The 15,334-nt window shown below is 26.1% G+C and overlaps 1 protein-coding gene across 1 annotated transcript in view; it reads right to left on the bottom strand.

Moving 5' to 3' along the window:
• LOC132954476 (germ cell-specific gene 1 protein-like) overlaps positions 1-14,892 on the bottom strand; it is a 16,331-nt gene extending 1,439 nt beyond the window's left edge. The window contains exon 1 of the mRNA XM_061027030.1: positions 14,888-14,892. Coding sequence (XP_060883013.1) covers positions 14,888-14,892 — 5 coding nt within the window. The remainder of the gene's footprint in view (positions 1-14,887) is intronic.
• Positions 14,893-15,334: the final 442 nt, after the last annotated feature.

The raw sequence follows: 15,334 nt of genomic DNA, 5'->3' as shown, positions 1-15,334 counted from the left end.
AAGAAGAAGACTTTATATTATTACTTTATTCACAGAAGAAGAAGACTTTATATTATTACTTTATTCACAGAAGAAGAAGACTTTATATTATTACTTTATTCACAGAAGAAGAAGACTTTATATTATTACTTTATTCACAGAAGAAGAAGACTTTATATTATTACTTTATTCACAGAAGAAGACTTTATATTATTACTTTATTCACAGAAGAAGAAGACTTTATATTATTACTTTATTCACAGAAGAAGAAGACTTTATATTATTACTTTATTCACAGAAGAAGACTTTATATTATTACTTTATTCACAGAAGAAGACTTTATATTATTACTTTATTCACAGAAGAAGAAGACTTTATATTATTACTTTATTCACAGAAGAAGAAGACTTTATATTATTACTTTATTCACAGAAGAAGAAGACTTTATATTATTACTTTATTCACAGAAGAAGACTTTATATTATTACTTTATTCACAGAAGAAGACTTTATATTATTACTTTATTCACAGAAGAAGAAGACTTTATATTATTACTTTATTCACAGAAGAAGAAGACTTTATATTATTACTTTATTCACAGAAGAAGAAGACTTTATATTATTACTTTATTCACAGAAGAAGACTTTATATTATTACTTTATTCACAGAAGAAGACTTTATATTATTACTTTATTCACAGAAGAAGACTTTATATTATTACTTTATTCACAGAAGAAGAAGACCTTTATATTATTACTTTATTCACAGAAGAAGAAGACTTTATATTATTACTTTATTCACAGAAGAAGAAGACTTTATATTATTACTTTATTCACAGAAGAAGACTTTATATTATTACTTTATTCACAGAAGAAGAAGACTTTATATTATTACTTTATTCACAGAAGAAGACTTTATATTATTACTTTATTCACAGAAGAAGACTTTATATTATTACTTTATTCACAGAAGAAGAAGACTTTATATTATTACTTTATTCACAGAAGAAGAAGACTTTATATTATTACTTTATTCACAGAAGAAGAAGACTTTATATTATTACTTTATTCACAGAAGAAGACTTTATATTATTACTTTATTCACAGAAGAAGACTTTATATTATTACTTTATTCACAGAAGAAGAAGACTTTATATTATTACTTTATTCACAGAAGAAGACTTTATATTATTACTTTATTCACAGAAGAAGAAGACTTTATATTATTACTTTATTCACAGAAGAAGAAGACTTTATATTATTACTTTATTCACAGAAGAAGAAGACTTTATATTATTACTTTATTCACAGAAGCAGAAGACTTTATATTATTACTTTATTAACAGAAGAAGACTTTATATTATTACTTTATTCACAGAAGAAGAAGACTTTATATTATTACTTTATTCACAGAAGAAGACTTTATATTATTACTTTATTCACAGAAGAAGAAGACTTTATATTATTACTTTATTCACAGAAGAAGACTTTATATTATTACTTTATTCACAGAAGAAGACTTTATATTATTACTTTATTCACAGAAGAAGAAGACTTTATATTATTACTTTATTCACAGAAGAAGAAGACTTTATATTATTACTTTATTCACAGAAGAAGAAGACTTTATATTATTACTTTATTCACAGAAGAAGAAGACTTTATATTATTACTTTATTCACAGAAGACTTTATATTATTACTTTATTCACAGAAGAAGACTTTATATTATTACTTTATTCACAGAAGAAGACTTTATATTATTACTTTATTCACAGAAGAAGAAGACTTTATATTATTACTTTATTCACAGAAGAAGACTTTATATTATTACTTTATTCACAGAAGAAGACTTTATATTATTACTTTATTCACAGAAGAAGAAGACTTTATATTATTACTTTATTCACAGAAGAAGACTTTATATTATTACTTTATTCACAGAAGAAGGAGACTTTATGTTATTTATTCACAGAAGAAGACTTTATATTATTACTTTATTCACAGAAGAAGACTTTATATTATTACTTTATTCACAGAAGAAGACTTTATATTATTACTTTATTCACAGAAGAAGAAGACTTTATATTATTACTTTATTCACAGAAGAAGACTTTATATTATTACTTTATTCACAGAAGAAGACTTTATATTATTACTTTATTCACAGAAGAAGACTTTATATTATTACTTTATTCACAGAAGAAGACTTTATATTATTACTTTATTCACAGAAGAAGACTTTATATTATTACTTTATTCACAGAAGAAGAAGACTTTATATTATTACTTTATTCACAGAAGAAGAAGACTTTATATTATTACTTTATTCACAGAAGAAGAAGACTTTATATTATTACTTTATTCACAGAAGAAGACTTTATATTATTACTTTATTCACAGAAGAAGAAGACTTTATATTATTACTTTATTCACAGAAGAAGACTTTATATTATTACTTTATTCACAGAAGAAGAAGACTTTATATTATTACTTTATTCACAGAAGAAGAAGACTTTATATTATTACTTTATTCACAGAAGAAGACTTTATATTATTACTTTATTCACAGAAGAAGAAGACTTTATATTATTACTTTATTCACAGAAGAAGACTTTATATTATTACTTTATTCACAGAAGAAGAAGACTTTATATTATTACTTTATTCACAGAAGAAGACTTTATATTATTACTTTATTCACAGAAGAAGACTTTATATTATTACTTTATTCACAGAAGAAGAAGACCTTATATTATTACTTTATTCACAGAAGAAGACTTTATATTATTACTTTATTCACAGAAGAAGAAGACTTTATATTATTACTTTATTCACAGAAGAAGGAGACTTTATGTTATTACTTTATTCACAGAAGAAGACTTTATATTATTACTTTATTCACAGAAGAAGAAGACTTTATATTATTACTTTATTCACAGAAGAAGAAGACTTTATATTATTACTTTATTCACAGAAGAAGACTTTATATTATTACTTTATTCACAGAAGAAGACTTTATATTATTACTTTATTCACAGAAGAAGACTTTATATTATTACTTTATTCACAGAAGAAGACTTTATATTATTACTTTATTCACAGAAGAAGAAGACTTTATATTATTACTTTATTCACAGAAGAAGAAGACTTTATATTATTACTTTATTCACAGAAGAAGACTTTATATTATTACTTTATTCACAGAAGAAGACTTTATATTATTACTTTATTCACAGAAGAAGAAGACCTTATATTATTACTTTATTCACAGAAGAAGAAGACTTTATATTATTACTTTATTCACAGAAGAAGACTTTATATTATTACTTTATTCACAGAAGAAGACTTTATATTATTACTTTATTCACAGAAGAAGACTTTATATTATTACTTTATTCACAGAAGAAGAAGACTTTATATTATTACTTTATTCACAGAAGAAGACTTTATATTATTACTTTATTCACAGAAGAAGAAGACTTTATATTATTACTTTATTCACAGAAGAAGAAGACTTTATATTATTACTTTATTAACAGAAGAAGACTTTATATTATTACTTTATTAACAGAAGAAGAAGACTTTATATTATTACTTTATTCACAGAAGAAGAAGACTTTATATTATTACTTTATTCACAGAAGAAGAAGACTTTATATTATTACTTTATTAACAGAAGAAGACTTTATATTATTACTTTATTAACAGAAGAAGAAGACTTTATATTATTACTTTATTCACAGAAGAAGACTTTATATTATTACTTTATTCACAGAAGAAGAAGACTTTATATTATTACTTTATTCACAGAAGAAGACTTTATATTATTACTTTATTCACAGAAGAAGAAGACTTTATATTATTACTTTATTCACAGAAGAAGACTTTATATTATTACTTTATTCACAGAAGAAGACTTTATATTATTACTTTATTAACAGAAGAAGAAGACTTTATATTATTACTTTATTCACAGAAGAAGACTTTATATTATTACTTTATTCACAGAAGAAGAAGACTTTATATTATTACTTTATTCACAGAAGAAGACTTTATATTATTACTTTATTAACAGAAGAAGAAGACTTTATATTATTACTTTATTCACAGAAGAAGAAGACTTTATATTATTACTTTATTCACAGAAGAAGAAGACTTTATATTATTACTTTATTCACAGAAGAAGAAGACTTTATATTATTACTTTATTCACAGAAGAAGAAGACTTTATATTATTACTTTATTCACAGAAGAAGAAGACTTTATATTATTACTTTATTCACAGAAGAAGACTTTATATTATTACTTTATTCACAGAAGAAGACTTTATATTATTACTTTATTAACAGAAGAAGAAGACTTTATATTATTACTTTATTCACAGAAGAAGACTTTATATTATTACTTTATTCACAGAAGAAGAAGACTTTATATTATTACTTTATTCACAGAAGAAGACTTTATATTATTACTTTATTCACAGAAGAAGAAGACTTTATATTATTACTTTATTCACAGAAGAAGACCTTATATTATTACTTTATTCACAGAAGAAGAAGACTTTATGTTATTACTTTATTCACAGAAGAAGACTTTATATTATTACTTTATTCACAGAAGAAGAAGACTTTATATTATTACTTTATTCACAGAAGAAGAAGACTTTATATTATTACTTTATTCACAGAAGAAGACTTTATATTATTACTTTATTCACAGAAGAAGAAGACTTTATATTATTACTTTATTCACAGAAGAAGACTTTATATTATTACTTTATTCACAGAAGAAGAAGACTTTATATTATTACTTTATTCACAGAAGAAGACTTTATATTATTACTTTATTCACAGAAGAAGACTTTATATTATTACTTTATTCACAGAAGAAGAAGACTTTATATTATTACTTTATTCACAGAAGAAGACTTTATATTATTACTTTATTCACAGAAGAAGACTTTATATTATTACTTTATTCACAGAAGAAGACTTTATATTATTACTTTATTCACAGAAGAAGACTTTATATTATTACTTTATTCACAGAAGAAGACTTTATATTATTACTTTATTCACAGAAGAAGAAGACTTTATATTATTACTTTATTCACAGAAGAAGACTTTATATTATTACTTTATTCACAGAAGAAGACTTTATATTATTACTTTATTCACAGAAGAAGACTTTATATTATTACTTTATTCACAGAAGAAGACTTTATATTATTACTTTATTCACAGAAGAAGGAGACTTTATATTATTACTTTATTCACAGAAGAAGACTTTATATTATTACTTTATTCACAGAAGAAGAAGACTTTATATTATTACTTTATTCACAGAAGAAGAAGACTTTATATTATTACTTTATTCACAGAAGAAGACTTTATATTATTACTTTATTCACAGAAGAAGACTTTATATTATTACTTTATTCACAGAAGAAGACTTTATATTATTACTTTATTCACAGAAGAAGAAGACTTTATATTATTACTTTATTCACAGAAGAAGACTTTATATTATTACTTTATTCACAGAAGAAGACTTTATATTATTACTTTATTCACAGAAGAAGAAGACTTTATATTATTACTTTATTCACAGAAGAAGAAGACTTTATATTATTACTTTATTCACAGAAGAAGAAGAAGACTTTATATTATTACTTTATTCACAGAAGAAGAAGACTTTATATTATTACTTTATTCACAGAAGAAGAAGACTTTATATTATTACTTTATTCACAGAAGAAGAAGACTTTATATTATTACTTTATTCACAGAAGAAGAAGACTTTATATTATTACTTTATTCACAGAAGAAGACTTTATATTATTACTTTATTCACAGAAGAAGAAGACTTTATATTATTACTTTATTCACAGAAGAAGAAGACTTTATATTATTACTTTATTCACAGAAGAAGACTTTATATTATTACTTTATTCACAGAAGAAGACTTTATATTATTACTTTATTCACAGAAGAAGACTTTATATTATTACTTTATTCACAGAAGAAGACTTTATATTATTACTTTATTCACAGAAGAAGAAGACTTTATATTATTACTTTATTCACAGAAGAAGACTTTATATTATTACTTTATTCACAGAAGAAGACTTTATATTATTACTTTATTCACAGAAGAAGAAGACTTTATATTATTACTTTATTCACAGAAGACTTTATATTATTACTTTATTCACAGAAGAAGAAGACTTTATATTATTACTTTATTCACAGAAGAAGAAGACTTTATATTATTACTTTATTCACAGAAGACTTTATATTATTACTTTATTCACAGAAGAAGACTTTATATTATTACTTTATTCACAGAAGAAGACTTTATATTATTACTTTATTCACAGAAGAAGACTTTATATTATTACTTTATTCACAGAAGAAGAAGACTTTATATTATTACTTTATTCACAGAAGAAGACTTTATATTATTACTTTATTCACAGAAGAAGAAGACTTTATATTATTACTTTATTCACAGAAGAAGACTTTATATTATTACTTTATTCACAGAAGAAGAAGACTTTATATTATTACTTTATTCACAGAAGAAGAAGACTTTATATTATTACTTTATTCACAGAAGAAGAAGACTTTATATTATTACTTTATTCACAGAAGAAGACTTTATATTATTACTTTATTCACAGAAGAATACTTTATATTATTACTTTATTCACAGAAGAAGGAGACTTTATATTATTACTTTATTCACAGAAGAAGACTTTATATTATTACTTTATTCACAGAAGAAGAAGACTTTATATTATTACTTTATTCACAGAAGAAGACTTTATATTATTACTTTATTCACAGAAGAAGGAGACTTTATATATTACTTTATTCACAGAAGAAGACTTTATATTATTACTTTATTCACAGAAGAAGAAGACCTTATATTATTACTTTATTCACAGAAGAAGACTTTATATTATTACTTTATTAACAGAAGAAGAAGACTTTATATTATTACTTTATTCACAGAAGAAGACTTTATATTATTACTTTATTCACAGAAGAAGAAGACTTTATATTATTACTTTATTCACAGAAGAAGAAGACTTTATATTATTACTTTATTCACAGAAGAAGACTTTATATTATTACTTTATTCACAGAAGAAGACTTTATATTATTACTTTATTCACAGAAGAAGACTTTATATTATTACTTTATTCACAGAAGAAGAAGACTTTATATTATTACTTTATTCACAGAAGAAGACTTTATATTATTACTTTATTCACAGAAGAAGAAGACTTTATATTATTACTTTATTCACAGAAGAAGACTTTATATTATTACTTTATTCACAGAAGAAGAAGACTTTATATTATTACTTTATTCACAGAAGAAGACTTTATATTATTACTTTATTCACAGAAGAAGACTTTATATTATTACTTTATTCACAGAAGAAGACTTTATATTATTACTTTATTCACAGAAGAAGACTTTATATTATTACTTTATTCACAGAAGAAGACTTTATATTATTACTTTATTCACAGAAGAAGACTTTATATTATTACTTTATTCACAGAAGAAGAAGACTTTATATTATTACTTTATTCACAGAAGAAGACTTTATATTATTACTTTATTCACAGAAGAATACTTTATATTATTACTTTATTCACAGAAGAAGACTTTATATTATTACTTTATTCACAGAAGAAGACTTTATATTATTACTTTATTCACAGAAGAAGACTTTATATTATTACTTTATTCACAGAAGAAGAAGACTTTATATTATTACTTTATTCACAGAAGAAGACTTTATATTATTACTTTATTCACAGAAGAAGACTTTATATTATTACTTTATTCACAGAAGAAGAAGACTTTATATTATTACTTTATTCACAGAAGAAGAAGACTTTATATTATTACTTTATTCACAGAAGAAGACTTTATATTATTACTTTATTCACAGAAGAAGAAGACTTTATATTATTACTTTATTCACAGAAGAAGACTTTATATTATTACTTTATTCACAGAAGAAGACTTTATATTATTACTTTATTCACAGAAGAAGACTTTATATTATTACTTTATTCACAGAAGAAGAAGACTTTATATTATTACTTTATTCACAGAAGAAGAAGACTTTATATTATTACTTTATTCACAGAAGAAGAAGACTTTATATTATTACTTTATTCACAGAAGAAGAAGACTTTATATTATTACTTTATTCACAGAAGAAGAAGACTTTATATTATTACTTTATTCACAGAAGAAGACTTTATATTATTACTTTATTCACAGAAGAAGAAGACTTTATATTATTACTTTATTCACAGAAGAAGACTTTATATTATTACTTTATTCACAGAACAAGACTTTATATTATTACTTTATTCACAGAAGAAGAAGACTTTATATTATTACTTTATTCACAGAAGAAGAAGACTTTATATTATTACTTTATTCACAGAAGAAGACTTTATATTATTACTTTATTCACAGAAGAAGACTTTATATTATTACTTTATTCACAGAAGAAGAAGACTTTATATTATTACTTTATTCACAGAAGAAGACTTTATATTATTACTTTATTCACAGAAGAAGACTTTATATTATTACTTTATTCACAGAAGAAGAAGACTTTATATTATTACTTTATTCACAGAAGAAGACTTTATATTATTACTTTATTCACAGAAGAAGAAGACTTTATATTATTACTTTATTCACAGAAGAAGAAGACTTTATATTATTACTTTATTCACAGAAGAAGAAGACTTTATATTATTACTTTATTAACAGAAGAAGAAGACTTTATGTTATTACTTTATTCACAGAAGACTTTATATTATTACTTTATTCACAGAAGAAGACTTTATATTATTACTTTATTCACAGAAGAAGAAGACTTTATATTATTACTTTATTCACAGAAGAAGACTTTATATTATTACTTTATTCACAGAAGAAGACTTTATATTATTACTTTATTCACAGAAGAAGACTTTATATTATTACTTTATTCACAGAAGAAGAAGACTTTATATTATTACTTTATTCACAGAAGAAGACTTTATATTATTACTTTATTCACAGAAGAAGACTTTATATTATTACTTTATTCACAGAAGAAGACTTTATATTATTACTTTATTCACAGAAGAAGACTTTATATTATTACTTTATTCACAGAAGAAGACTTTATATTATTACTTTATTCACAGAAGAAGACTTTATATTATTACTTTATTCACAGAAGAAGACTTTATATTATTACTTTATTCACAGAAGAAGAAGACTTTATATTATTACTTTATTCACAGAAGAAGACTTTATATTATTACTTTATTCACAGAAGAAGAAGACTTTATATTATTACTTTATTCACAGAAGAAGACTTTATATTATTACTTTATTCACAGAAGAAGAAGACTTTATATTATTACTTTATTCACAGAAGAAGACTTTATATTATTACTTTATTCACAGAAGAAGAAGACTTTATATTATTACTTTATTCACAGAAGACTTTATATTATTACTTTATTCACAGAAGAAGACTTTATATTATTACTTTATTCACAGAAGAAGACTTTATATTATTACTTTATTCACAGAAGAAGACTTTATATTATTACTTTATTCACAGAAGAAGACTTTATATTATTACTTTATTCACAGAAGAAGAAGACTTTATATTATTACTTTATTCACAGAAGAAGACTTTATATTATTACTTTATTCACAGAAGAATACTTTATATTATTACTTTATTCACAGAAGAAGACTTTATATTATTACTTTATTCACAGAAGAAGACTTTATATTATTACTTTATTCACAGAAGAAGAATACTTTATATTATTACTTTATTCACAGAAGAAGAAGACTTTATATTATTACTTTATTCACAGAAGAAGAAGACTTTATATTATTACTTTATTCACAGAAGAAGAAGACTTTATATTATTACTTTATTCACAGAAGACTTTATATTATTACTTTATTCACAGAAGAAGACTTTATATTATTACTTTATTCACAGAAGAAGAAGACTTTATATTATTACTTTATTCACAGAAGAAGACTTTATATTATTACTTTATTCACAGAAGAAGAATACTTTATATTATTACTTTATTCACAGAAGAAGAAGACTTTATATTATTACTTTATTCACAGAAGAAGAAGACTTTATATTATTACTTTATTCACAGAAGAAGAAGACTTTATATTATTACTTTATTCACAGAAGAATACTTTATATTATTACTTTATTCACAGAAGAAGACTTTATATTATTACTTTATTCACAGAAGAAGAAGACTTTATATTATTACTTTATTCACAGAAGAAGACTTTATATTATTACTTTATTCACAGAAGAAGAAGACCTTATATTATTACTTTATTCACAGAAGAAGACTTTATATTATTACTTTATTCACAGAAGAAGACTTTATATTATTACTTTATTCACAGAAGACTTTATATTATTACTTTATTCACAGAAGAAGAAGACTTTATATTATTACTTTATTCACAGAAGAAGACTTTATATTATTACTTTATTCACAGAAGAAGACTTTATATTATTACTTTATTCACAGAAGAAGACTTTATATTATTACTTTATTCACAGAAGAAGACTTTATATTATTACTTTATTCACAGAAGAAGAAGACTTTATATTATTACTTTATTCACAGAAGAAGAAGACTTTATATTATTACTTTATTCACAGAAGAAGACTTTATATTATTACTTTATTCACAGAAGAAGAAGACTTTATATTATTACTTTATTCACAGAAGAAGACTTTATATTATTACTTTATTCACAGAAGAAGAAGACTTTATATTATTACTTTATTCACAGAAGAAGAAGACTTTATATTATTACTTTATTCACAGAAGAAGAAGACTTTATATTATTACTTTATTCACAGAAGAAGACTTTATATTATTACTTTATTCACAGAAGAAGAAGACTTTATATTATTACTTTATTCACAGAAGAAGACTTTATATTATTACTTTATTCACAGAACAAGACTTTATATTATTACTTTATTCACAGAAGAAGAAGACTTTATATTATTACTTTATTCACAGAAGAAGAAGACTTTATATTATTACTTTATTCACAGAAGAAGACTTTATATTATTACTTTATTCACAGAAGAAGACTTTATATTATTACTTTATTCACAGAAGAAGACTTTATATTATTACTTTATTCACAGAAGAAGAAGACTTTATATTATTACTTTATTCACAGAAGAAGACTTTATATTATTACTTTATTCACAGAAGAAGAAGACTTTATATTATTACTTTATTCACAGAAGAAGAAGACTTTATATTATTACTTTATTCACAGAAGAAGACTTTATATTATTACTTTATTCACAGAAGAAGACTTTATATTATTACTTTATTCACAGAAGAAGAAGACTTTATATTATTACTTTATTCACAGAAGAAGACTTTATATTATTACTTTATTCACAGAAGAAGACTTTATATTATTACTTTATTCACAGAAGAAGACTTTATATTATTACTTTATTCACAGAAGAAGAAGACTTTATATTATTACTTTATTCACAGAAGAAGACTTTATATTATTACTTTATTCACAGAAGAAGACTTTATATTATTACTTTATTCACAGAAGAAGACTTTATATTATTACTTTATTCACAGAAGAAGACTTTATATTATTACTTTATTCACAGAAGAAGAAGACTTTATATTATTACTTTATTCACAGAAGAAGACTTTATATTATTACTTTATTCACAGAAGAAGACTTTATATTATTACTTTATTCACAGAAGAAGACTTTATATTATTACTTCATTCACAGAAGAAGACTTTATATTATTACTTTATTCACAGAAGAAGACTTTATATTATTACTTTATTCACAGAAGAAGACTTTATATTATTACTTTATTCACAGAAGAAGAAGACTTTATATTATTACTTTATTCACAGAAGAAGACTTTATATTATTACTTTATTCACAGAAGAAGACTTTATATTATTACTTTATTCACAGAAGAAGACTTTATATTATTACTTTATTCACAGAAGAAGAAGACTTTATATTATTACTTTATTCACAGAAGAAGACTTTATATTATTACTTTATTCACAGAAGAAGAAGACTTTATATTATTACTTTATTCACAGAAGAAGACTTTATATTATTACTTTATTCACAGAAGAAGACTTTATATTATTACTTTATTCACAGAAGAAGACTTTATATTATTACTTTATTCACAGAAGAAGAAGACTTTATATTATTACTTTATTCACAGAAGAAGACTTTATATTATTACTTTATTCACAGAAGAAGAAGACTTTATATTATTACTTTATTCACAGAAGAAGAAGACTTTATATTATTACTTTATTCACAGAACAAGACTTTATATTATTACTTTATTCACAGAAGAAGAAGACTTTATATTATTACTTTATTCACAGAAGAAGAAGACTTTATATTATTACTTTATTCACAGAACAAGACTTTATATTATTACTTTATTCACAGAAGAAGACTTTATATTATTACTTTATTCACAGAAGAAGACTTTATATTATTACTTTATTCACAGAAGAAGACTTTATATTATTACTTTATTCACAGAAGAAGAAGACTTTATATTATTACTTTATTCACAGAAGAAGAAGACTTTATATTATTACTTTATTCACAGAAGAAGAAGACTTTATATTATTACTTTATTCACAGAAGAAGAAGACTTTATATTATTACTTTATTCACAGAAGAAGAAGACTTTATATTATTACTTTATTCACAGAAGAAGAAGACTTTATATTATTACTTTATTTCTGTAGTCACTTGTGTTAACATCATAATGAATTGGGATCAGATTGATAACTTTCCATTTTAAAATACAATCTGTTGTTTTAATGTTTCTCTTTATTATAGTTTAAGAGATGACACGGAGCTGTTGTGGGTTTAGTGCCTTGCTCAAGGCCCCCCCCCCCACCATCACTCTGACATCTCACACAGGTGTGTGTGTGTGTGTGTGTGTGTGTTTCAGTGTGTGTGTGTGTGTGTGTGTGTTTCAGTGTGTGTGTGTTTCAGTGTGTTTCAGTGTGTGTGTTTCAGTGTGTGTGTGTGTGTTTCAGTGTGTGTGTGTGTGTGTGTGTTTCAGTGTGTGTGTGTGTGTGTTTCAGTGTGTGTGTGTGTGTGTGTTTCAGTGTGTGTGTTTCAGTGTGTGTGTGTGTGTTTCAGTGTGTGTGTGTTTCAGTGTGCGTGTGTGTGTGTGTGTTTCAGTGTGTGTGTGTTTCAGTGTGTGTGTGTGTGTGTGTGTGTTTCAGTGTGTGTGTGTGTGTGTTTCAGTGTGTGTGTTTCAGTGTGTGTGTTTCAGTGTGTGTGTGTGTGTGTTTCAGTGTGTGTGTGTGTTTCAGTGTGTGTGTGTGTGTTTCAGTGTGTGTGTGTTTCAGTGTGTGTGTTTCAGTGTGTGTGTGTGTGTGTGTTTCAGTGTGTGTGTGTGTGTGTGTTTCAGTGTGTGTGTGTGTGTTTCAGTGTGTGTGTGTGTGTGTGTGTGTGTGTGTTTCAGTGTGTGTGTGTGTGTGTGTGTGTGTGTGTGTTTCAGTGTGTGTGTGTGTGTGTGTGTGTGTTTCAGTGTGTGTGTGTGTGTGTGTGTTTCAGTGTGTGTGTGTGTGTGTGTGTGTGTGTGTGTGTTTCTGTGTGTGTGTGTGTGTGTGTTTCAGTGTGTGTGTGTGTGTGTGTTTCAGTGTGTGTGTGTGTGTGTGTGTGTGTTTCAGTGTGTGTGTGTGTGTGTGTGTGTGTGTGTGTTTCAGTGTGTGTGTGTGTGTGTGTGTGTGTTTCAGTGTGTGTGTGTGTGTGTTTCAGTGTGTGTGTGTGTGTGTGTGTGTTTCAGTGTGTGTGTGTGTGTTTCAGTGTGTGTGTGTGTTTCAGTGTGTGTGTGTGTGTGTTTCAGTGTGTGTGTGTGTGTGTGTTTCAGTGTGTGTGTGTGTGTGTGTGTTTCAGTGTGTGTGTGTGTTTCAGTGTGTGTGTGTGTTTCAGTGTGTGTGTGTGTGTGTGTGTGTTTCAGTGTGTGTGTGTGTGTGTGTTTCAGTGTGTGTGTGTGTGTGTGTTTCAGTGTGTGTGTGTGTTTCAGTGTGTGTGTGTGTTTCAGTGTGTGTGTGTGTGTGTGTGTGTTTCAGTGTGTGTGTGTGTGTGTGTTTCAGTGTGTGTGTTCATGACTTACAGAGTGTAAAAACAGAAATTTCCCCTTGTAGGATCAATAAAGTAAATCTTAATCATACTTTAGTCCGCACCGGGACTTAAACAGTCGACCCTCTGGGTCCCAACCCGAGTCTGTACAGACTGAGCGAGACTGTTTCCCCAGTATGACCAGTATGACCAGTATGACCAGTATGACCAGTGTTAGTACTAATGGTTAAAACAAATATACATAAAACAGGAGTGTAGGAGAGAAACTCCTGTACAATTTTCACTTTTTAGATTGTGGAGTTTTTTGCCAGTTTTGGTATAAAAACTCTAAATGACATCATGTTGGTGGTAACAGACCAGTGGCGATCATAGAGTCTGGTGGGCCCGAGGCGGTTTATTCACAGGGCGCCCCTTCAGGCAGCGTTCCTCAACATGTTATAATCTGACACCCAACAGCAGGCGAGTGTAACAGCCTGTCCTCCTAACGGCATGTGATCCAGCGTCAGTATCAGCTTGATTCTCTTCTGTCCTTTTGGAGTGTAACTGCCCACTCACTCCTTTAAGCTGTGACCATCAGCCACAACATCGTGCAGTTTATGCAGAGTTGATCGGAGGGCAGAGAGGATGAGGGTCGATTGAATATAGACTTCCCCAACCTTGGGGTCCCGACCTCATGTGGGGTCAAATTAATTGTGTGAATTGAGTGAAAACAAATTAATTTGAGCAATCAGCTGTTTGTGTTTTGGATGTCTGGGGTCACCAAAGTGGGGTCGACAACCTCTGGATGACAGTGACAGATTGCATCATTTTAAAAAAGAAGAAAGTCCTTATTTATGAACATATATGACCAATCATGCGTTTAGACTGCAGCACTGATCTGTCATCTTCTAACCGTCATATCCAGCTCAGTGTCTGTGGTCATGTTTGTGCCGTGCCCGCTCAGATGAAGGCTCAGGATCGTCGGGCGTACGGGCTTAAAGCTGCGATTGTTCATGCTTGGGAGAACGTGGCTCACCAGGGTGGTCGGATTCATGTGCAGTCACTGAAGCAAAACAGCTCGAAGCAACTCCTGCCTGTCAGTGTGTGTTTGTCCCCGCTCTGAAACCCCCCCACAGGC

This window comes from Labrus mixtus, chromosome 20 (assembly GCF_963584025.1).
Source record: "Labrus mixtus chromosome 20, fLabMix1.1, whole genome shotgun sequence".
Taxonomy (NCBI): Eukaryota; Metazoa; Chordata; class Actinopteri; order Labriformes; family Labridae; genus Labrus; species Labrus mixtus.
This window is presented reverse-complemented; position numbering and strand designations above follow the sequence as displayed.